At 39.0% G+C, this 23,886-nt stretch overlaps 1 protein-coding gene and 1 long non-coding RNA gene across 6 annotated transcripts in view; one reads left to right on the top strand and one right to left on the bottom strand.

Annotated features, from left to right (window-relative positions):
- Positions 1 to 4,597: 4,597 nt before the first annotated feature.
- Positions 4,598 to 23,185, bottom strand: LOC123615081 (uncharacterized). Its single transcript, XR_006722612.2, has 4 exons — positions 22,892 to 23,185; positions 12,417 to 12,587; positions 8,904 to 9,027; positions 4,598 to 5,243 (listed from the first exon to the last, which is right to left on the bottom strand). It is a non-coding gene; the product is annotated as an uncharacterized LOC123615081 (long non-coding RNA).
- A 70-nt stretch (positions 23,186 to 23,255) lies between these two features.
- The window catches only part of ILRUN (inflammation and lipid regulator with UBA-like and NBR1-like domains), a 92,988-nt gene continuing 92,357 nt past the window's right edge, over positions 23,256 to 23,886 (top strand). For 2 of the 5 annotated variants that reach the window (XM_074348518.1, XM_074348516.1), the window contains exon 1: positions 23,261 to 23,607. In XM_074348518.1, coding sequence (XP_074204619.1) covers positions 23,450 to 23,607 — 158 coding nt within the window. In that variant the 5' untranslated portion in view covers positions 23,261 to 23,449. Of the gene's footprint in view, positions 23,608 to 23,886 lie in introns of all 5 variants that reach the window. The other 3 variants (XM_074348517.1, XM_074348515.1, XM_074348519.1) reach the window with 3 other exon arrangements.

The raw sequence follows: 23,886 nt of genomic DNA, 5'->3' as shown, positions 1-23,886 counted from the left end.
ATTCATAGGGCAAACTTGTAATAATGCTAGTAGTGAAATTGAGACAGGAATGGGGCAGGGCACAGCCATTCAAGGAATAACGCAGCAGTTAACACCAAAATGGAGAAAGATCAATCCCCACTAGGCCTTGAGGCTCAAGATGGCAGGAGATTTGACCTCTAGCAGAACTTGATCCTCATTATATGCTCACTATAACATATTAGCATGGTAAATAACATGCCCAAGGCTGGCCACAAAAGGTCAAAGAGTAGAAAATGGCGAACTTCCTGGGAATCCCAGCCCCTTCCCCAAGGTAGATAGACCTGTCCTTCCACTTATTAGCATAGGAAGCTACGGAGCCCATAAAAACTGACAACACGGCGCCTTGCAGCCACCCTCTCTCCCTCCCTCCTCTTAGGAGATGGCCATCACTCTGTCTATGGAGTGTGTACCTACTTTTACTCTAATCTGAGCACCCAACCCCCACACCTCATGGCCTTTCCCTTGCCTCTTGATGTATCTCTCTAAATAAATCTACCTTTACTCAACAGTGGCTCGCTCTTGAATTCTTTCCTGCATGAAGCCAAGGACCCACACTCAACTGAGGCCTGGGACATGGCCCTCCTCATGCCCCAAATCAGTTTTTCCTGCATCAAAATTAGGATTAATGCTATGATAAATATAATTTTAGGTAATTTGTTTGGGATTCTCAGGAGGAGGGCAATTTCTAGATCAAATAGGAGGAATGTGATAGCTACTAGGAAAAAATTTATGGAAAAAGGGAGTCATGCTGATCCCATGGAATCAAATCCATATTCATAGGGGCTTAGTTTTTCTGTATAAATATTTAGTTGAGGGAATATTCAGTCTGATATGTTAAAAAGTCATTGTATTTTAATTTTAATTGTGTATTTTTTGAAAACCTGTAATTCTTAGTTCCATTCCTAGACTTCTGAGCCCTGAAATTCAGGGGAGAGACTGAATCCTGGAGGAGGACTTGTCTCTGTCCTCTGAGCTGTACTTCCAGCTTAGAGGGGGCTTACCTTTTCACAGATGCCTCACTGGGGAGGGTCATATCATTGTGGCCTTGCCCCCTAACTTTTCTTTTTGAACTGAGACCTCAATACCATGAAGTGCATTCAGAAAACTTTTATTTGATCTTTCCATTTGGAAACAACAGCAGGACCCAGGGCACCAATTATGGAAGTTCACACCAGGCCCCCCCAAGTGAATGTAAACAAAGCTATGGCTGAGAACTCATGACTGTGGCTGGTGAAAGGAAGCGTAGTTTCTGAGGACTTAACCCAATCTTTAGCCCTCTCTACCCTGCAAGAAAAATCAATTAAGATGTGACCTAGCTCCTGCTTCCCAAGGCCAGTGCCCAGAGACAAGGCTCTTGACACCTAGTCAGGGCGAGTAAGAACACTAGGACCACAATGAGAATGCCCACTTGGCGCCTACAGGATAACAGCAGAGTCCATCCTTTTTGTCTGGCCAAGTGAGGGGGAAATAATTATTTACTAGTTTAGCTGTGACTGTTGCCTCCCTCACAGTAAACAAAGGGTTCACTGCTGGGAATAGAAAGGTAAAGGGGGGAAAGATATAGTTCACTATACTTTTTCAAAATTTTGATGTTTGAACTTACTTTTTAAAATTAAGTATGAATGTTAAAATTTAAAAAAAAAAAAAAAAGTAAAGAAAAGAAAAATGTGGTAGGAGAACCACACCAAATGTCCTGGCTGCACTGTGGGCCCATGTCCCAGAACCACATCCTACAAACTGCCTTCTTCAGCAGACAGACTCTTCAAAGAAGTGACTCAGATAACACGCAGCCTCCCAAACCTTGGCTCACCCTTGAACTCACTCCCCCAAATCCTTGCGATTTGGGGGAGGGGAAGGGCTGCTTTATTGGGTCTGCTCAGATTGCAAGTGATCCAGCCTGGTTGACTCTAACTTAGGCTCCATCAACTATATGTGAAGCTATGCCACTTGAGAAGAGCGTTTAGCCTGAGATTTTTAATCTTAAGAATCCCTCTTGTCCCTTACCTCTTGGATATCCTTTAAAATCCTTCACTTGCTCACCAAAGAAGTCTGTTTGGCAACTGGCCTTCTGAGTTTAAAGAAGAAAAATGTATTTGCTTGATTCCAACACTAAAGTCTTGGGATTCAGAACCTAGAGATAGGGAAAGATTTCTTCAGACACAGAAAACAAATAGTCATTTAAAAATTGGATAAATTAGACTTCATCAGAATTTAAAACTTCTGCTCATACTATGACATAATTAAGAAAATGAATAGGAAAGCCACAAACTAAGAGAATATATTCATAAAACATTTCAAAATTACTTGTATCTATAATATATTTTAAAATTCTTACAAATCAGTAAGAACCAAAAAAAATTTTAATGAGCAAAAGACTTGGACACTCACAAAAGAAAATACACAAAAGGCCAATTAGCCCATTAAAAGATGCTAAAAATGCTATTCACTAGGAAAATGCAAATTAAAACTACAATGAGATACCATCACAAACCCACTATAATGGCTAAACATAAAGAGATAGAAAATATCAAATGCCGACTAGGATAGAGCAACTGGAACTCTCATTTGTTTCTGGCAGGAGTGAAAAATGATACAACTGCTTTGGAAAAATATTCAGTATTTTCTTATAAATATACACCTATTCTATGACCCAAGAATTCCGCTCCTAAGCAATTACTCAAAGGAAATGAAACATATATCAATACAAAGACTTGACCAAGAATGTTCAAAGAAGTTTTTTTCATAATAACCTCAAGCTGAAAACAACCCAAATGTCCATCCCAATAAAATAGTTAAATTCATACAACAGAAAGTTACTCAACAACAAAAAAGGGACTAACTACTAAAATACACAACAATCTGAATGAACTTCACAGATACAAATATTATGCTGAACAAAAGAAGCCAGACACAAAAGAGTACATGCAGTTTGTTCCAATTATATGAAGATCTAGAACAGGCAAAACTAATTTATGATGGAATAAAACAAAAAGCATGGTTGTGTCTGGGGGTGTCAAATTGCTGAGGCAATGGAAATGATGGAAATGTTCTATATTTTGATAGGAGGGCAGGTTACATAAACGTAGGCATTTGCCAGAATTCATTTAATTGTGCACTTTAGATTTGTGAATCTCACTGTCCATCTCCTTCCCCAAAAGCCCCCTGCAAATAAATATTGACCTATACTTGGTAGATTAGACTCTAGTAAATGTGAAAATATACTGAGAGTAATGGGTGCCATTTATATCACATTAGGACAAAGGGAGTTACAAAAATGGAGAGGGGGAACATACTATGTGATGTTAGATTAGATTTGGAGATACCACTATGAACTCATGGTCTTATACAAATTTCCTGGCTTTGTCCACTGAGAGAGCCTAGAGAAGCAAATATATACCAGCTGTTATGAGTAAAAGTAGCCCCCTAGATCTTAGTTTCTAAATACCATTCTCCAACAAGGAGAATCAGGGTTTCTTGGATAACAGACTTCTGGAGAGAAAGTATAAGGTGAACCTGAAGAATCCTCTTGTGCCTGAAAGTAAGAAAGTACTCAAAGAATGTTGGGGATATATCAAAAGAACCCAGAAGCCAGGGCTCCACTGGCTAAATCTGGGACAATCTGAGCATCAAAAATAATTAATAATGGTAGTAGATTATGACCCGTTGAATCAAATAAGAATCTATGAGTCTATTCTGACATAAATAAATGACTAAGTAAATAAATAAGGAAGAAGGAGATATTCCTTATAGTACAGCTTCATCTGTTAACATAGAAGGAATGATGGAGTTGGAAAATCATCGTGGATGCTAAAGCATGATGCTGAAGCATGAGGAGGAAAAGTCTCCGTGTCTCCTCACCAGCTTCTTTTTAGTTATAAAGGGGAAATTAATAACTTTACAGTAAAGAGATCTGGCAGCCTCCACCCTAACGTACTGATCAAAATCAGCATTGTTCATATTAAGACAAACCAACATCATATATCTCCTGAGATAATGTTATATTCCCGTCAAAATGCATAATCTGAATTTAAGGCTGAGGGAACATCAGCCAAATAAAAATTGAATGACATTCTGCTATATTAAAAATAAAAAAGCTGTATTTTTTCAAAAGTGTCTATGTTGAGAAAGGCAAAGCAAAGCTGAGGAACTGTTCCACATTAGAAAAGACTAAAAACTCCTGACAATTAAATGCAAAGTGCGATTCTGAACTGGATACTAGATTGAAAACAGAAATAGGTAAAATGGATACTATGTAGACACTTGCCAAATTTTGAATATGGGCTGTATACATTTCCTATGGCTGTTGAAACAAACTACCACATGTTTGGTGAGTTAAAATAACACACATTTGTTCTCAGTTCTGGAAATCAGAAGTTCAAAATTAGTTTCACTGGGCTGAAATAAAGGTGTTGGTAAGAGCGTAGTCCTTCTGGAATGGTAAAGCACAATGTCTCCAACTTACTTTTGAATAAGTCAGAAATACATATTTGTAAAATGGAGCAAAATATAAACAATTAAGGAATCTGGGTATAAGGTGTACAGGAGTTCCTTGTACTATTTTTGCAACTCATCGGCAAGTTTGATTATGCAAAAATTTAAAAATACCAAAAGAGTAACTAGTAGGGATAATAGAGGCAAGGATATAAGAAAAAGTGTCATTCTTAGATCAGTAGGGTAGATTCCTAACCAGAGCCAGGAAAATGGGTTAGATAATAACACTTCTTTGCATTTAGATGATATTTATTTTGCAAATCATGTCACAGCCACTGTCTTATTTGATCCTTGCAATAACCTTGTGGCATTGGAAGGGCAGGTATTTTTATTTCCATTGTACAAATGAAAAAACTGAGCCATTTAAGGGACTTATCTAAGATCCTACACGAGGTTAGTGGCAGAATTAAAGATCAGAAACTCTCTCCAAATCTTCCTGTGCTAGTTGTAAGGAAATGGTTAAGATGGGCTGAAGTCAGACAGACCTGCACTAAAATCCTGGCTACCACTCACCTAGCTGTTTCAATCAGGGTACAGCAATTGTGCAGTAGTGACAAATAAATCCCTGAAATGTCAACACTTTAGCACAGCCAAGGTTTATTTGTTGTTCCCATTATAGTGTAATGTAGGCCAGTCAGCTCCCTTGAGACGCTCCCCTCCAACCAGTTAATCAGCGCTCTAGGCTCTGTCCTTGGGAAGGAGGTGAGGGTGTGGGGGTCCTTGGGTTCCAGCTGTGCAAATAAGAAAGAGAAAACGTAATTGTGGGTGGGCTGTCTTAAACCTGGAAATGGGGTGTATCACATCTATATTCTATTGATCAGAATTCGATCACATGCTCCCATTTAAATGCATACAGAGCTGGGAAATGCAATGTTTTCTGTGTGGTCAAAAGGAAAATAACAGCTTAGAGAACATCCAGCTCTGGCTCTGCCATACTAACTATGTAAACTTGAGCAATTTATTTAAAATTCTAGGTTTTCTCATTCATCAAATGGAAACAATGATACCACCTAGGGTTGTTTTATTAAATGAAGCACACAACATACATGACATACATGACGTGTACAGCATAGTGCCTGGCATACAGTAAACCATAAATTCTTACTGTTAATATCTATTAACTTCACATGTCTCTTATAGTCCTAGTTGTATCAATTCTCTGGCTAGTGGTGGCAATTATTCATGCCAAACTTTTCTATGTGCCGCCCACTTGTTCCTTGCTCTCTGCCCACAATGTAATGTAGATTTGTTTCATCAGAAAGTTAGATCAAGGCCTTGGAGCAAGTGCCCAGGAGGCAGGATGTAACATGAAGAGCAATAGGTTACAAAGTGTCATTTTGCAAAGTACACCTCAATGCAGAGGCCTTGGGCAGTGCAGGCAGCTCTGAAACCCCTGGCATTACTGAGATGGCCCCTCTCATTGTTCTTAACAACAGGTCTTGGCAACTTCCAACAAAGCTGGCTAAGAAGTCTATTTTCTACTCTGGAATTTAGAGGGAGAGGAAGGAGTGGTCAGATATAACATGAGAGGTCAGATATAACATGAGAGGTCAGATATAACAGCTGTCCAAAGCTTACAACTTTCCCCACACTCAATGTCACAGTAGTTTAAGGTGGCCCAAGTAAGGCCTGTCCAAAGAGGCCCAACTAGGGACACTCTGGGCCTCCTGGTGACCTGAAGAACAGAACACTGGGATCTATGAACAGGAGGAGTAGGGTGGACTCCTCCAAAGAGTCATGCATGACCATTTCTTTTCTGCTGGATAGAAACATCCTTTTCAGTTTGGAAATATGCACCTGGGGCGAAAATTTGGGACCTGCCACTTGCATAGGCCGACTCCATTTCCTACATACTACTAAACTATGATTTATCCCACTGGCACAGAGGGTGGTTTAATCTTCTAGTTTGTGACCAGAGTTGGGAAGTTTAGCAAATTTGGTAAATAATGTAACTCATGATGATGTTGCAAATTAATCTTATTTTAGATTAGTAGATGTCCAAGGTTCTCTTGGTATTTACAAACTAGCAGATTTAGAACACAGTAAAGTGAAAACTCAAGACTCCATATCAAAATTTGAATCCACTTGAAACAGACTGCAACTTTTACTGAAGCCTTCACTCAAACGTGCAACTTTTGATCATTCTTGTGAGAAGCCCTCCAAGCATTTCTGGTGGTTAGTTGTAAACCTTGGACGTCTTTGTGGCTCAAGTCAACATGAGTGTTCAGAACTCATGTCTTCTCGATGCAAGACCAAAGTCCAATCAGACTTGCCCCGGGATCAATGTTAGGTCCTGCTTAATTGTGCTGTTTGCCAACTAACTCCCAGATCCTGGATTTTACCTGTCTCAATCTATGGTCTTGTTCCATTTCCCTGTTACATTCATTATCTCTGTGACTTGATTCCTTTCTGCTGGTATCTGCCAGATTCCAGGAAGTCCTGTTTTCTTACTATTTATCATCAGTGACCCCAGATTTCTGTAATGGGGGTTCTTTGGAGGAGTGGTCTCCTTGGAAGGTAGTCAGGCAGGCTTCCCTTCTCATACGATTCCAAGGGCTCCCTTACACTGTATTTCCCATAAATGATACCCCTTGGATTTATGAAACTCAGAAACTGATTTTAGGAAATTGTTATGAAGTTGCATTTCCCTAGCACTTTTTCTACTTAAATTATGTGTTAAATTGGAGAGGTTGATGTGAAGGGAAGCTAAAGTTCTTCCCCAGCCACCTCTTGGTACCGCCACTGCCAGACATAAAAATAAATGTGTGAAGAAAAATTGAAATCAAAAGTTGTGGCATTCTGCAGTTACCACCAACACCTTCAGAAGGGTCAAGAAGTGAAAGAGCAGAAGTGAGACTAAACTGAAAACTAGAAAAGGTAAGAAAAAAAGAGAAAGATTTTGCCAGAAGCAAACCTACATGTAAGGGCTCTTAATCCCTTGCTACTGGTTCAGAGGAGGATGGCTCATTACACCCTACTGGTTAAAAGGCTTTTCTGGAAGAGGAAGGCATCACAAAGCCATGAGTCAGATAATCCAAGTGAACATCTAAATCCCTAACTTCCAGTTACTGAACCCGTGAAAATTGCTTCCCTTTCCCAGTGAGTCTCCTGGTCTGTACAACAGGATCAGTGACCCAGCCCACTTTACAGGGTGTTGTGAGGCTCAAATAAAGTAATGATGTAAGAGTCTAGTGAGGGGTTTGGTTTGCTTTGTATTTTAAGTTTCAGTTTACCTAAAAGCGTCTATGCCTTCTTGGAATTTCCTCTAAACATTTTAGGGAACCTGACAATCATTTCAAATGCAATTTGTTTCTATAAACTCCCCTTATTCCTCCCACCTTTATCTGTGTTCACAGTGGCCTCAAAGTCCTCTTTTACAATGCAAATGACCCCCAGGAAAAACACAGCTGACACATCTCTAAATAACACTTAATTGTCCATAAATGCTTCAGCTCAGAGCAGGTATGAGATGTGGGATGGGCCCCTGGGAAGAAAGAGAACCACTTGGAGGCTCAAACTCTGTAGAGGCTCAGAGACCTGATAGCAGATGAGGTGAAAAGCAAACTTAGTTTGCTTCTCAATTTTGCAGAGGGAAAAAGCCGGGCAGGCCAGGACTGTCTTTCAACAGTTTTCTTATATGTGCCAATTCCTATCCAAAGGGTTGGAATCATTTTTCCCCTGTGATATATATATATTGTACATGTATAAAGTATAAATTATATCTAATTGAATTCCTTAACTGACAAACCATAAATGGCTAGACTGGAGTTGGAATATGAGGTTTGCCTGGGAGATTTTAGTGCTATGTCAGCCCCCAATTCACCCCTGAGAAATAAAATATGAAGGGATGAGGAAAAAATATTGAACATTCTCAGGAAAAAAGCTCAGAATTGTCCGTTTCTACTGGGCAGGAAGCCTGGCCATTTTCTATGGCTGTTTTTTCAAGTTCTTAATATTTACCATCCAAACTCTGAATAGCTTTCTTCTTGCTGTTCTGACACTTTCTAATGAAACTTTTTAAAATTTGAAGTATAACTGTGTATAGCAAAATGTGAACATCTTAAACTTGATGAATTTTTCCCTGAGTAAACACCTGTGTAACTCCAGATCAAGTTATACAGAACGTTTCCAGTACCCTAGAAGGCTTTCTCATGCTTCCACCTATAATTAACAGCCACTATCCCTTCTTTCCCATCTTTCCCATAGATAATCAACATTCGAACCTCTATCAGCAGAGATTAGTTTTGCCAATCTGTGTGAATCACACAGAATATGCTCTCTTGCATGTGATCTTTCAACATTATGTCTGTGCAATTCATCCACGTTGTTGCATATAGCAGGAGTTCAGATTTGTATTTAGTATTCTTTTGTGTGGATAGATCACAACTTACCCTTCCCACTGTTCCTTGCCATTGGGTTGTTTCCAGTTTTTGGTGATTATGAATAGCACTGCTATGGACATCCTTATATATTTTTGTTGATGGACATAAGCACTCTCTTCTCTTAGGTATACACCTGGGAAAGAAATTGTTGGGTCAGAGGGTAGGCATGGATTTAGCTTTCATAGATAGGGCTGAATAGTTTTTCAAAGTAGTTGTTATCAACATATTCCCACCACAAATGTATGAAAGTTCTGATTGCTCCACAACCTTGCCAATATTTAATATTGTCATTCTTTAATATTTTTGCCATTCTAATGGGTGTATATCTTGTTTGTAAGCTTTAATTTGCAACAAGCTCTTAAAAGGTACATAGGCTTATTGGGAATTTTGGATATCTTCTGTGAAGTACCTGTTCAAGTCTCTTGCCCATCTAACTATTGGGTTGTCTATATTTTACTTAGTTATTTGTAAAAGAGATTTTTTCAAATATATTTTCCATTTGAGTCCTTTATCAGATGCATGTATTGTGAATATCTTCTCCCAGTCTGAGGCTTACTTACCTCTTCACTCTCTTAATGGTATCTTTTGTTGACTGCATTTCTTAATTTTAACATAGTCCAATTTATCAAGTTTTTATTTTATGCTTGATACTTTTTGTGTCTTATTTAAGAATTTTTTTGCCTACTCTCACTTTTTTAAAAATAAAAAGTTATTATTTTCGAAAGTACATTGTAAAAAGATGTGAACATAGTATAGATTGTCAAAAAGGAGAAAAATGAGGGAAGGGTATAGCTCAAGTGGTAGAGGGCATGCTTAGCATGCATGAGGTTCTGGGTTAAATCCCCAGTACCTCCTCTAAAACTAAATAAATAAATGAACCTAATTACCTCCCCCCACCAAAAAAAAAAAAAAAAAAGGAGAAAAATAATCACTTATGTTGCTCCTATCCAGAAATATAACCTCTATTAACATTTTGGTACCTATTTTAGTACTTACAAATGTTTATACATGTAGTTTTTTTTTTTTCCCAAAAAAGTGGGATGATACTGTACTTATTTTTTAGTTAGTCTTTTTAAACCTAGTTTTATATAAGTATCAATTTCCTTTGATTGAGACTCATTTGAGAAATCTACCATAGTGTTAGAATTTTAGACTCAGATCTGCTTCTAGCTCCAGGGTCACAGGAAAGTCACTCCAAGTCTCTCTACCCTGGAATTCTCAATGTCTGAGGATTCACTCATAACAGAGACATGTTGCTATGTGTCTTTTCCTTCTTCTAGTGTTTTGACTGACTCACTTGTAATCCAAATGACCCCTTAGGTCAGAGTAAACAAAAACCCTTGGGGAACTATGTGGCAAGGTAATCCTGTGTCTGAAGCAGAAAGAGTGTAGGGGATACACACCACAGCTTTGTTTAAAATCAGCTGTGGTTGTATGATCTTAAGGGACTTCCCTGGAGAGGAGCTAAGAAATGAAGCTTCACTTTTTATCAGAAGAAAGGTGGTTTAGAGAGTTAAGGACTTTCAGGGGGAAAACAAATCACTGCTATGTTTAACTCAAAAACTGGGGAGAAAGAACCCCAAATTTTAAAAAGGTACCACAAAAGGTAAAAGCAAAAAGTACTGCAAAGATCTTCTGACTGGCTTCTTTCATTCAATAATATCAAATACTTGGTATTACTGTTATTGTCATTATTCCTGTTTTTTATGACTCAAATAGCATGAGAATCAAATAAAATAATAGAAATGGAACCTCTTTGTGAAGAAGCAATTGCTGTGGAAATGAAAGGATTGATTTAGCCACTGGGGTAGTCAGTCTTTTGTGGGAATGGTGAGGTGCCCAGACGAACTTCCTAAAGGAAAAATAAAATTATAGAATTTGGAAACATAACAGGACAAAAACATCCTCTATTATTAAAAAATAAATTACTCATTTGAAAAATGTTTGTCTGACTCTTATCCTAAAGCTTTTCGCTTGTTCAGTTAAGGTCTCTTCACCATGAGACCTGCTACCACTAGTCCAAGTCAGTTTCCTCTAACCTTTGAGCCATGCTATGTGTGGGTGTGGAACATGGAGGATCTTACGAGGTGGCTATCAGCCATCACCCACAAGCCTAGCCATCCATAAAGGCCTTTGACCTACCCAAGAAAGTTGGTGGAGGCCACCAACAGACCTGGAGCCAAATGTTACATTTGATTTCTAACTAGTCAATATTGCTCTTGTGTAATACAGTGAGAAGCTTGGGTACTTTTTTTATTTCATTTCTGTGGATTATGACTCATTCAGGAATTTGCCTGTTCAAATGGTCCTGCTCAAATGCAGATAATTAACAACAATCAAAACTCTGGGGATTATTAGCTCAGACTATAAATGAAAAGCCCTCTTCACTCTAATCTAATCTGATTCTGCTTTGCATTGCCTGACAGAGAATTTCTTGAAGACTTGAGGCCTCAGAAGAATCTTCTCAGAGTTTACTGTTTATCCTCCTCATTCCAAGTCACAGGTAACTTGGCCTTTACTATAGTGTTACTACTGTGTGGTGATGGTAGATGGTCTCTAGGTCTGGGCAGGGTCCTCTGGGCCTGACAGGAAATTTAAGCACATCCTACCAGTAACAAAAGAAGGTTAGGAAATATTGTTGAACTGCCTTTTCACTGGCCTGTGTGATGCTAGAGGATTTTTCCTCCTTGCTTGGTACTGCATCCCTTTTATTTTAAAAAAATTTTGAAATGTTTCAAGAGGGAGGAGGGTGTGGTTATTAAGAGACTCTGAAACCAGACTGTCTTCAATTCCCAGGATCACCACGTACCAAATATATAACATTTGGGCAAGTCTCTAATCTCTGTACCTTAGTTTCCTCTTCTGTAAAATGCGGGTAATCATAGTTACTACCTTATAGGATTGCTGAAATGATTAAATTAGTTAATACAGGTAAAGAACCTAATGTATGACATAAGCACTACATAAATGTTTCCTGCTTATATACATATATACGTATAAAGAATAACATAACAAACACTCATGTCCTTACACACAAATCCTAACATTATGCCCCATTTGCTTTAGATATTTTTAAAGAAGTAAAATATTATAGAAACAATTACACATACACACCCAGGTATCCCTCCCCTATCATATTCCCCTCTTTTTCTTTCTTGAGATAACAATTATCCTGAATTTATTACTTGTTATTTTTTAAGGTGATATATATGAATCATAAAAATTATATACTATTATTTCACATATATTTAAACCTCATAAAAATGGTATCATATTGTATGAATCCTTCTGCCATTACTTTTTCCATTTAGCCTTGTGATTTTGAGATTTACTCACATGGCCATATATGGCTAGTTCACTCAGTCGTGTTTGAGTTCATGAGTATATCACAATTGATCTATCCATTTTCCTGTTAATGAACATGGAGATTGCTTCCAATTTTTTGCTCTCATAAGTGTTGTTGCAATGAACATTCTAATGTGTCTCCTTGTCACACATGTGAGAATTTTCTAGGGCACATACCTAGAAATGGACTTGCTGGAATGTAGGGAAAACCACTTCAAGTTTCCTAAACATAGCCAAGTCGCAATGATGCCAGGTGATTGTCCCAATTTTCACTTTCCCAGTAGAGAATGAGTAGTCCTCTGGCTCCAGGAGCTCAGTAATACTGATTAAGCTCATCAGTTTCTTCATCTATCAAAAGGAAAACAATATCTATGATAATGAATCCAAAAGTTCTTCTATAAATAAAAGGAATATCTTGTGAGATGTTATTGCTAACCCACTATGTGTTGGGCATCATGATAAGTGCTTTTATTTACCTTCTCTTATTTAGGTCTCCTATGCACTGTAAGAGGGAGGAGCTAGAGGGCAAGATTTAGGAGTACTTAATTTGAATTTCTCTGAAGTCACATATCTGGTAGGTGACAGGGCTGGGATTTGAATTTAAGTCTGTCAGACTTTGGGGCCCCTATGATTGCCCCAATGCTAAGCTGCAGGCACAATCTCTAGGAGTAGCATTAAATCAACTCTTGGTTGTGATGCTGAGTTTTTGGTAGAATGCCTTCCGAGAATGAACAATCTGGAGAGACAATATGGGTTTGGATATGGATATGGGTTTTTTTTTTTTAATTTAAGTGGTACATATTATGAATATTAGAAGATTTTCATGTAAATTTTTATTATAAAGAATCATGTAAAGTTTTGATGTAAATTGATGGGGAAAATGTCACCCCCATTCCAATAACTACACTTTACACAATATTGTCACCGTTAACCCTCTAGTTGTTGCTTAGTGTTTTGGTATTTTTAAAAGTAGGATTTGTAGCCACCTTAAAACTTGAAGTCATGGCTACACCATGGATGAGAATTTACCCATAATGAGCTGTTTCTAAATGCCAGACACTTATGCTAAGTGTTGTTCATATGTTAACTCCTGTCTTAAAAAAAAAAAATTGGAATGCAATTTGAGTACCATAAAATTCACCCTTTTTAAAGTGTACAATTCTGTCTTTTCAGATGAGGAATTAAGAACTAAAATTCTTCTGTGTATATGAAAGTTTCAGAGGCCCAATGCCAGCTTAATACTACGTTAATATGGGAGAAGGTAGGGGTGGGTAGGCAAGTGTGGCTAAAATAAATTGGCTGTTAAGCTGGTAATATTGAAGCCAGGTGAAGTATACATGGTAGGTCATATTTTTCTGTCTACTTTTGTTACATGTTTTAAAACTTCCATAATAAAAAGTAAAAAAGTTTTTTTAAAAAAAGATCTAGCTTTATGCTTTAATGACCAATCTTTGCATATCTAGGTATTGCATGAATTTTTATCTGATGTGAAAATCAAGACTTAATAATACACTAACTTTATAAAACATTTTATGGTTTCCAAAACACTTCCACATTCTGTCTCACAGCTACCCTCTGAGGTAGACAGGGAAGAAATTACCATCCCTATTTTATAGAAAAAAAAGTGAGGTTCAAAGCAGTAGATGTGGAACTTTACCCCACTTCTCAGAGATTGAATTCAGTGGTCCGCCCCCTTTTATTCAAAATGAATATAATCTTAGGGGTAGGGGGTTAAGAGATAAAAAACACTACGTATAAAATAAGTAACAAAGATATATTATACAGCACAGGGAAATATAGTCATTATTTTGTAGTAACTTTAAATGGAGTATAATTTCTAAAAATACTGAATCACTATGTTGTACACCTAACACTAATATTATATTGTAAATCAACTATACTTCAATAAAAACAACAAAAGGACTCTACCTTTACTGTTTTTTTCTGATTATAAAAATAGTATCTATTATTTTAAAACAATTTGGAAAAATTACAAAGATGAAAAATGTATATGACCTGTAATCATACCAATGAGAGATAATTACTGTTAATATTTTATATTTTATTCTTCCAAAGTTTTTGGTTTTAATTTTTCTTTACAAAAATTAAATATGGGGAAATGTTTTATAATCCTTCTCAATGATGTACTGTAAACATGTTTCCATGTCACTAAATGTCAATCTGCATTTATTGTATGGCACTATCATAACTTAACAACTTTAACAATCTCCTGTTAGATATTTAGATGGTTTCAATTTTTCATTATTATGAACAATGGCAAAATAAACATTCTTATACATAGTTCTTAGCTTACTCATTATTTTCTTCAGATACATGACTAGGAGTAGAAAATATGAATCAGAGCATATTAGAAAGATTTTTATACATATTGCTGACAATATCAGAAAGATTGTTTGGATGTACATTCACAACCATCCAGTGTTTGCTTCTTCACCAGTTCATAATTGCTTTTCTTTTCTTTTTTTTTTTAATTGAAGTATAGTCAGTTGCAATGCGTCAATTTCTGGTGTACAGCACAGTGTCCCAGTCATGCATATATATATATACACATTTGTTTTCATATTGTTTTTCATTAAAGGTTACTACAAGACATTGAATATAGTTCCCTTTCCATACAGAAAAAATTTTTTCTTTATCTATTTTTATAAGTGGTTAAGATCTGTAAATCTCAAACTCCTGAATTTATCTCTTTCCACCCACTTTCCCCTTTTAATGGTAGGATTGTTTACCATGTCAGTGAGTCTGTTTCTGTTTTGTAGATGAGTTCATTAGTGTCCTTTTTTTGATTCTTCTATTTTTTTAAGATTCCACATATGAGTGATAAATGGTATTTTCTTTTTCTTTCTGGCTCACTTCACTAAGAATGATGATCTCCATGTCCACCCATGTTGCTGCAAATGGCATTATTTTATTTTTTATTACTGCGTAGTATTCCATTGTATAAATATACCACAACTTCTTTACCCAGTCATCTGTCAATGGACATTTTAGGTTGCTTCCATGTCTTGGTTATTGTATATAGTGCTGATAGTGCTGTAATGAACCTTGAGGTGCATGTATCTTTTTGTATCAAATTAGAGTGCCCTCTGGATATATGCCCAGGAGTGGGATTGCTGGATCATATGGTAAGTCTATTTTTAGTTTTTTTGGGTATCTCCATACTGTTTTCCATAATGGCTGCACATAATTGCTTGTGTGTGTGTGTGTATGGTGAAAGATTTTAAAAGATTTATTTAAAAGGAAAGGAAAGGAAAAGTACACCCCCAAGAATGGGAGGCGGGCTGATCCAAGGGAGGAGGAAGCCTGCTTTTCTTGATACAGATGTAATTCTAACGTACCAGTGAAAATATAGATTTGAATTTTTCAACCTCTAATCAAGTTAACTATTGAGCAAACCATTAATAAACAACTAACTGTTTAAAGTAATGATCTTCAAGCTTCACTGTGCATAAAAATCACCTGGGGATTCCTGGGCACCATCCCAGACACACTGACAAATTCAAGGGAGTCTGGAACCTAAAAACTAGCATTTTAAACCAGAGCCACCTTCCCTCAAGTGACTCTGATGTGGGTAGTCAGGGAAATTAGATTCAGGGGAACATGGTAATACACAGAGATGCAGGTTGAAAGTTTGCTGATGATGGACCTTATTACCTTCTAAGTCATGGGAAGTCTGGTAAGAAATGGAGTATTAACTTACTGTCTTTTATCCTGGCCTCATCCATATCATTCTACACACACACACACACACACACACACACACACACACACACGTAAAGAAGAAACAAACATTTTGTTTTTGGAGATGCCTTTATTGCAGGTTGCCGTGAGCAGTTACAGACAAATATTTGCTTTATAGAAATTCTTCTTTAGGGCTTTCAGTTTTGTTTTGTTCTGCATTCTTTCCAAGCAGCCACCTCTGACATCCTAACCAGTTGAGCATCTGAAAGTCATTTCATGTTCTCTTTTCTGTAGAAACTGAGATTGTCTGTAAAGTGGTTTCAGAGGTTCTGCAGTGGGAGGAGGTGGACTGAAGGCAAATGAGGGGCAGTGAAATTCTCTTGGACCACTGAGGCAGAGGCAGATTGTTATTACCTGGAGTCCTTCTCAGCCCTTTGAAATTCAAAGTAGGTTTTCAAGTATTTATCTTTCCAGGAATTGCTCCCCTATGCCCAGTTTAGGAAATAGCTTTTCCTTTGTTCCTTGAAAGTCTATTTTTGACACAAAATCTTCTTTTCATGGAATCCTTCAGCTTTTACATGTGTGGTGAAGGCGAGGGCTTCAGACATGTGGCCCTCACAGACAGGTCTGCTCTTGAGAAATGTGTGAAGAGAGGAGGACCTCACTGGTCACTCTTCAGTAGTACAGCTTAGTTTGCCTGTTGAACTTCACAGAGTGGAATTACGCAGTATATATTCCATTGCATCTGGCTTCTTTTGCTCAATATAATATTTTCAAGACTCATCCATGTTGTTGTATGGATCAATAGTTCATTCCTTTTGGTTGCTGAGTAGTATTCCATTATACAGCTATGTCACAATATGTTTATCCATTTTCCTGTTGATGAACATTTTTTCCATTATTTGAATACTACAAATAAAGTTCTGTGAACATTCATGTACAAGAACATATGCTTTCATTTCTTTTGGGTCAATACACAGGAGTGGAATGGCTGGGTTTTATGGTAAGTATATGTTTAACTTTTTAAGAAATGGGGCAGTTAAAAACTATCAGTTTTAGTTGTCAAGTCCATATCTTATGTTACTAATTCCAGCTTCATGCTCTGGTAGTTTAGTTGGAAACAGTACTGTTTGAAGAGTTGTAAGTCTGGGACTGAGCAGCTTAGTTCCAGACCTGAATTTTGAAAAAGGGGTCATTTAGCTTCTCAGAGTTTTAGTTCCCTAATCCTTAATTGGGGCTCATAGTTTCTATAACAATACAAAATTATAAGTAGTCTCAGAGTCCATCAACAGGAGACTGGTCAAGTAAAATACACTCCTAAATTGGAATACTACGTAGCCATTAAAAATGATGTAAATTTATATTTATTGATGTGGAAAGCTGTTTTTTCAATATACTCTAAATTTTAAAAAGCAGGTTAGAGAGGCAGGCAAAGTATGATACCACTTAGGCAAATTGTACAAATGGAGAGAGATATGAAAAACATATTTACTATAATATTAATAGTGGTTATCGCTAGGTAGTGGGATTTAGGGTGACTTTTTATTTTCTTCTTTATAATTTTCTATACTGCTTAATTTTATTTGCAGCAACCATATATGAGTCTATGCAAAATAATAAAGCCATTAAAAATAAACTGAAAAATGTTTTTCCTGAGGATGAGATGAGAGGATGGGTACATTGAAAAACGATAAGGTGTTATTATATAAATTTAAGATATTAGCATTAATGTTAATCTACTTGGCAGTATCCTGGAAATTATCAAAGAAACACAGTAAGATGAAACAATGACAGCTCCACAGAAACAATCAAGCTGAACACATGGTGAAAAGGCAAACTCCTTCGTACTGAAGGAAATCTGGAGTAAAGAGGAAAACACAGGTTTCTTTCTGAACTTTGAGCTTAAATCTTGGTGTTCTCAATACCTGTGTCTCCTTGGACACATTTTATAAACTCTCACTCTCCATTTCCTTCTCTGCAAAATGGTAATTGTAATAACTCTCATCTCATTTTGTTGTGAGGATTACATGAGACAAAGTACTTAAAATGATGGACATTTGGCACATTGTAGGAGTTCATTACATATTTGTTCCCCTTTTCCTCCTTTTCTTTCTACCTCTACCTGGGATGCAGACAGTAAGATGTTTTACACATTGTGACCCAGTTGGAGAGAGTGAAAGAGTGATTACAATGAACAAGAGGACTTGTGAGTTTTCTTCACATGAGGGAGAGGTAAGGAGTTGGTGTATGTTCTTGGAAGATGTTTTGGCTCTGGTAAACTAAAGGGGCCAAGAAAAGAAGAAGAAGAAGAAAAGCAATAAAAGAATGGACTACTTCTAGATGTATCTAGGTCAAGGGACCGAGGGATGTGAGATAAAGACAGGTTTTCTTTTGCACTGTCCCATTCACCACAGTAGGAAAAAAGAGACTCAAGGCATCAGATGCTCTGTTCAGAAGAAAAAAATAGTACAGTAGATTGGTGCTTTCTGTTTTTGTATCTCTTGAGTAGGATAACAGGTAAAGGAACTGGAAAAACCCCAGATGTGGGGGAATCTGGTCCTTTCCCATCATGCTCTGGGTGGATGCTGAAAGTGGAGGTACTATTTACTGCAGGAGGCTGCTCTTCAGCCTCACCCACTCACTTCCCAGAGAGACTGTCTCCTCAAGTACACTCACAGAACTGCAAATCAAAACCTCAGTGAGATATCCCCTCAAACCCATTAGATGGCTACAATCAAAACTCAAAAAACAAGGGGGTGGGTTATAGCTCAGCCATAGAGTGTGTTAGCATGCTTGTGCTTTAGCTTTGATTAAAAAAAAAATCAAACCCCAAAAAACAGCAAATAACCAGCGTTAGCAAGGATGTGGAGAAACTGGAATACCTGTGCACTGTTGGTGGGACTGAAAATGGTGTAAGCACTATGGAAAACAGTATGAAGCATCTTTAAAGAAGTAAAAATAGAACTACCATATGATCCAGAAATCTCACTTCTGAGTATCTATCCAAAAGAACTGAAAGCAGGGTTTTGAAGAGATATTTGCATTCATACTCACTACAGCACTGTTCACAATAGCCTAGAGGTAGAAGCAACCCAGATGTCCATCAGTGGTTAAACAGATAGGTAAAATGTGGCATATACATACAATGAAATATCATTCAGCTTTCTGAAGGAAGGAAATTCTGATGTATGCTACATGGATAAACCTTGAGGACATTATGCTAAGTGAAATAAGCCAGTCACAAAAGACAAACACTGTATGATCACTACAGTAATCAACTTCATGGAAACAGAAAGTAGAATGGTGGTTTCCAGGGACTGAGGGTGGGGAAAAGGGGAATTGTTTTTTAATGGGTACAGAGTTGCAGTTTTTCAAGATGAAAAAGTTCTGGAGATTGGTTGCACAATGTGAATATGCTTAACACTACTCAACTGTACACTTAAAAATGATTAAGAGGGTAAATTTTGTTATGTGTTTATGAAATCACAATTAAAACAACAAATGCCTAAAAGATTTTGTCATGTGTCCCCTCACCAGCCTGTTCCTCAGATCATGTGAAGAATCATCCAGGACCTGGGGAAGGTTGGCTTGAAGGCTCTCTGAGCATCCCTCTTCCCTCCACTCTTCCCTCCCCACAAGTCCTACAGCCTCTTTGTCTACTGTTCATTTGGCACTGGAACATTTGCTGCTTTGCACTGTTGGCTATCTCTAGGTAGTTATTTATAGAATTTATGGCACTGTCTCTTCCATGGTCTTCTAATACCTTCATATTTAACATTTACAATCACTTAGGACCATCTCATTTAAACTTCCAATTTAAAGAAATAAGCACAGCATAGAAGTTTTCACTTGTGGTTATGTTTATGTAACTATTAATTGTAGCTGTAGATTAAATTCTAAATTTTTTTCTTTCCTTTGATTTATTCTTTTGCTCTACTTCAGTGATCTTTTTGCAGCATTCCCTATATAGAGATGAAGAAACTAAGGTTTAGAAACTAATTTGTTGATAGTCGCACAACACACAGATGAAGGCTCTCTTTCTGAGCCAATATCCCTAACTTAAGCCTTGCTGATAGTAAACCAGCAGACACCTGCTTGCTCGACTGAACAGCTCATTTGACTGTTAGCTGCTTCCTAGACTTTGCAGCTTACAAGATTTAAGGCAGCTGACATGGGGAGGGAGAATGTGAAGAACTAAAATAAACTCATATTGAACTACATTGGTGAAAAAAAAGTAAGGATTTTGTCCATCCCTGCCCACAACTTTTTTTCCTTTTTGCAACAATTCTTTTACTGGTGGACATTGGGGCTATTTCTAGCTTTTTAACTTTTCATTACTGTATGCATTATAATACTTCTATGAAAAGCTTATTTATAAGCCTAGGATTTGGGGGCTACAGTATATGAATATTTTAAAGGTTCTTTATACCAATATATGTAAATCCACATCTACTTATCTTTGGAAAAAATTCTATCAATTTACATTCCCAGAAGCAGTGGTGTTTCAGAGTATCCATTTCCCCACTCTCACCAACAAGAGCTTTTATAAATTTTTTAAAGCTTTGCCAATCTGATTAGGCAAACGAGATACCTGATTGTTGTTTTAATCCATTTCTGTATCTGAGTGGCATATATCTTTCAATATGTTATTGGCCATTTGAATTTCTTTTGTGAATTGTCATTTTTCTTGTTTTTTTTTTCCTATGGGGTTTCCATTATTTTTAAGAGTAGGATGTCCATTTCTATCTAGAAATCAAATATTCACTTTATTTTCTTCTTCTTCTTATGAATTCTTTCACTTCATCCAGGAGATAATGAATTTTGAATGGAGCCTGGAGAATCCTATGGAATCTAAGGGAAGCTAAATAATCAGGACTCAGGAGGACAGGAACCTTTCTCTTCTATGCCTTCAGGTCTCTTATCTTTCCTTCTCTCTGCTTCATGGCTCTCTTTCTGCAGGTGGGCATTATCTGTTTTTCATGGGTGCCCCACATAGATGGTCTCTTTTCTTGTATTTCTATCACTCATTCTCAAACAGCTTAGGCCTCTTCCACCAACTCATTGCCTTTCAATTCCAAATTCCTGAGAGAATCTGATTGGCTGATGCGGGTCAGGTGTCTCCCTCTTGCCCAATCAATAACGGCTAAGGAACAAGGTTATATGGGGCAGAGATGGCTGCTGGGGGCCAACTAGAGGGCTATTAGTGGTTCTCAGAGAAAGGCGGTCATCACGGTTTTGGACATGCACCCAAAAGGTTTCTACTACAAGTTGCTGTTATCATATAATGAATGCTAATGTCTATTTGGACTCTTTATTCTCTGAATCAGTTATGCTGTGGCATAATCTCACTACTTGCTGGCCTTGGCAATTCTGAATCTTAAGGACTTGGAGACATGGAGGCAATCTATGCTGCCCCAATGAAATGAATCACTTTTCTCCTAGACATTCTGAATGACAGAATGGCTTAACTTCCTTATGAAACCCTAAAACTGACCTGGTCTGGGGATCTGGGATTAGTTTAGATTTTTTACACAAGATCACCAGCCCAAGAAATTCAGAAACTATCTGGTCTTGGGTACGTACCAGGCAGTGGCATATTCAAGCATAGTTTCCAATATAGTTCTAAAGTTCATATCCCATCCCCACAAAAGCAGCATTCCATGGAGGGTGACATGGGGTGGGAGTGAAGGCTAGTTCTTCCTTGATATCTAATGTGCCAGCTACCTTGGTCAGTATGCACAGTGGTTAGGGATGGGACGGTTTTTTATTGCACCACTGTCCCAAGAATTGCAGATGATTAAAATTCCTGTTTCTCTGGTAATCAACAGTCAGGGGGCCATCCCCAATCCCATAAGATCCAAAAATGTCCCCACAAAGTTTCAGAATTCACTTGAGGAGTCGTACTCCTTTGAGATAACTCCTGCCATGAAATGAAGTTCTGAGCCATTTGGGTCTATCATATGCAAGGATCTTTTTGCATTATGTGGACTGTTAAGATGCGAGCTAAGACCTCAGGGTAGTGAATTTACATGTTGTCACCTCATTTAATCCTCACAACAATCCTATATGGGCATGCACAATGATTACCTAAATACCAATGGCAGAATGAGAATTTGAATCCCAAATGTGTGTGACTCCAGAACCCAGGCTTTTAGTCTTATTTGGGACAGAAGAATGTAGATTGCTTTCCTCCTTCAAAACCTCACAGCACCCCAGATAATACCAGTCACTTATTCTAGTTGTCTGTTGTTGTAATTGTTATGGAAAACATACTCCATTAGGAACATGAAAGCTGTGTTCTAGTTTTGCTGCTCTGTATTTTCGGACAAGGCATATAAACTTTTTGGATCTCACTCTCCTTATTTGTAAAACAGAGCTACTTGAAGGCAGGAGGCCATTTCCTACACATCTTTTTCCCCTTTGGATGTATAAGTGTCGGGCAAATAGGGGGTCTAAAAGGTCGTTCTGAAAGAAGGAATCAAAGTGGGTAAACAAGATGGTCCCTATGCTTTCTTTCTCCTTTTTTGATCTTGAAACGGGGCCTTTACCAGGTTGGTGTACTATATGTACAGTAACACTTTGCCTTCTGAAAACTTAACAAGGCATGTCAAATTTTCCTGCCTCAACTTGGCGGAGCGTGTAGAAGATTACGTGCGGTATTCGCTTGGCCCCGTGTTGACGTTTGTTTGTATCGAGGCCTCCTTTATTTGCCGGAAATTCGAGATTACCGTTGCATAACACATGCACCACTGATAAACTGTAGTAAGCATCACCGAGGATGGCCAGGATTTAGGGCATTATCCCTCAGGGAAAGCAGCCCTAGAAACTTATGCAAACAAGTTCTTCCAGCGTGAAGGGCAAACCCCTGGCTGGGAAGACTGGATCCTGCGTGCACTTTGGTAGTTGACCTTGCCGGGGTCTCTCTTCCTTCGCGACTTCGGTTTCCTCACCTGCAAAATGGTGGACTTGTCGCAGACGAAGATCCCGGAGCTTCTCCCTCAACCCAGAGCTTTAACTCCTCCCACTGAGAGCGGGGGTGGGGCAAGGAGAAGGTCAGGCCGGGAGTCACCTCCTCGCGCGGCCCGGCAGTCCCTTTCCTCCTTACCACTGCCCGCCACCTCGCTCCACCTCGGTGAGGTCACGCGGGGGACGTCACGGGATTGTGACGCCACTAAGGGGCGGGCCTCCGAGGGAGGAAGGGGCGGGGCCTCGGCGGGCGACGCTTGCGCAGTGGGCGCGGCGCGGGAGGAGGCGGAGGCGGTGTAGAAGCGAGAGGCGGCGGCGGCGGAGGCGGCGGCGCTGGGGGGGGTGGGAGGGGGGGAAGCGCGAGAGTGAGTGAGTGGCTGAGTGAGTTTACCCCTATGAGGCGGTGAGAGGCCCGGGGCCTACCTCAGAGGAGCGGGGTCGCGGCGCCAGCTAGCAGCGGGCCCCCTCCCGGTCCCCGGGCCCGGCGGCGCGGCGGCGGCTCGGTTGTGAGGAGGCGGGGAAGCGAGTGTCCGGCTCCAGCCATGGAGGGCATGGACGTGGACCTGGACCCCGAGCTGATGCAGAAGTTCAGCTGCCTGGGCACCACCGACAAGGACGTGCTCATCTCCGAGTTCCAGCGGCTGCTCGGTTTCCAGCTCAACCCGGCGGGTTGCGCCTTCTTCCTGGACATGACCAACTGGTGAGCCGGCCGCGCCGCTCCAGCGCTGGCAGCGGCCTCGGGGCCCCGAGGGGAAGGGAAGGGACACCGAGCCCGGCGGCAGGGCGGGCCAAGCGGGCACTAAGGGGCACCCCTTTCCCCGGGCCATGGAAGAAATTTGGGCACTGAGCAGGGCTAGAGGGGACGTAGAAGGAGAGTTGGGGGCCATGGAGGGCAGGAGAGACGGAAGGGAGGTGGGGGTTGATCCTAAGGTACTGCGGAGTATTAGCGGCCGCGGAACGTGGGAAGAGGAGAAAAGAC

Source organism: Camelus bactrianus, chromosome 20 (assembly GCF_048773025.1).
Source record: "Camelus bactrianus isolate YW-2024 breed Bactrian camel chromosome 20, ASM4877302v1, whole genome shotgun sequence".
Taxonomy (NCBI): Eukaryota; Metazoa; Chordata; class Mammalia; order Artiodactyla; family Camelidae; genus Camelus; species Camelus bactrianus.
Note: the sequence above shows the minus strand (reverse complement) of the source record. Positions and strands in the feature narration are given on the sequence as shown.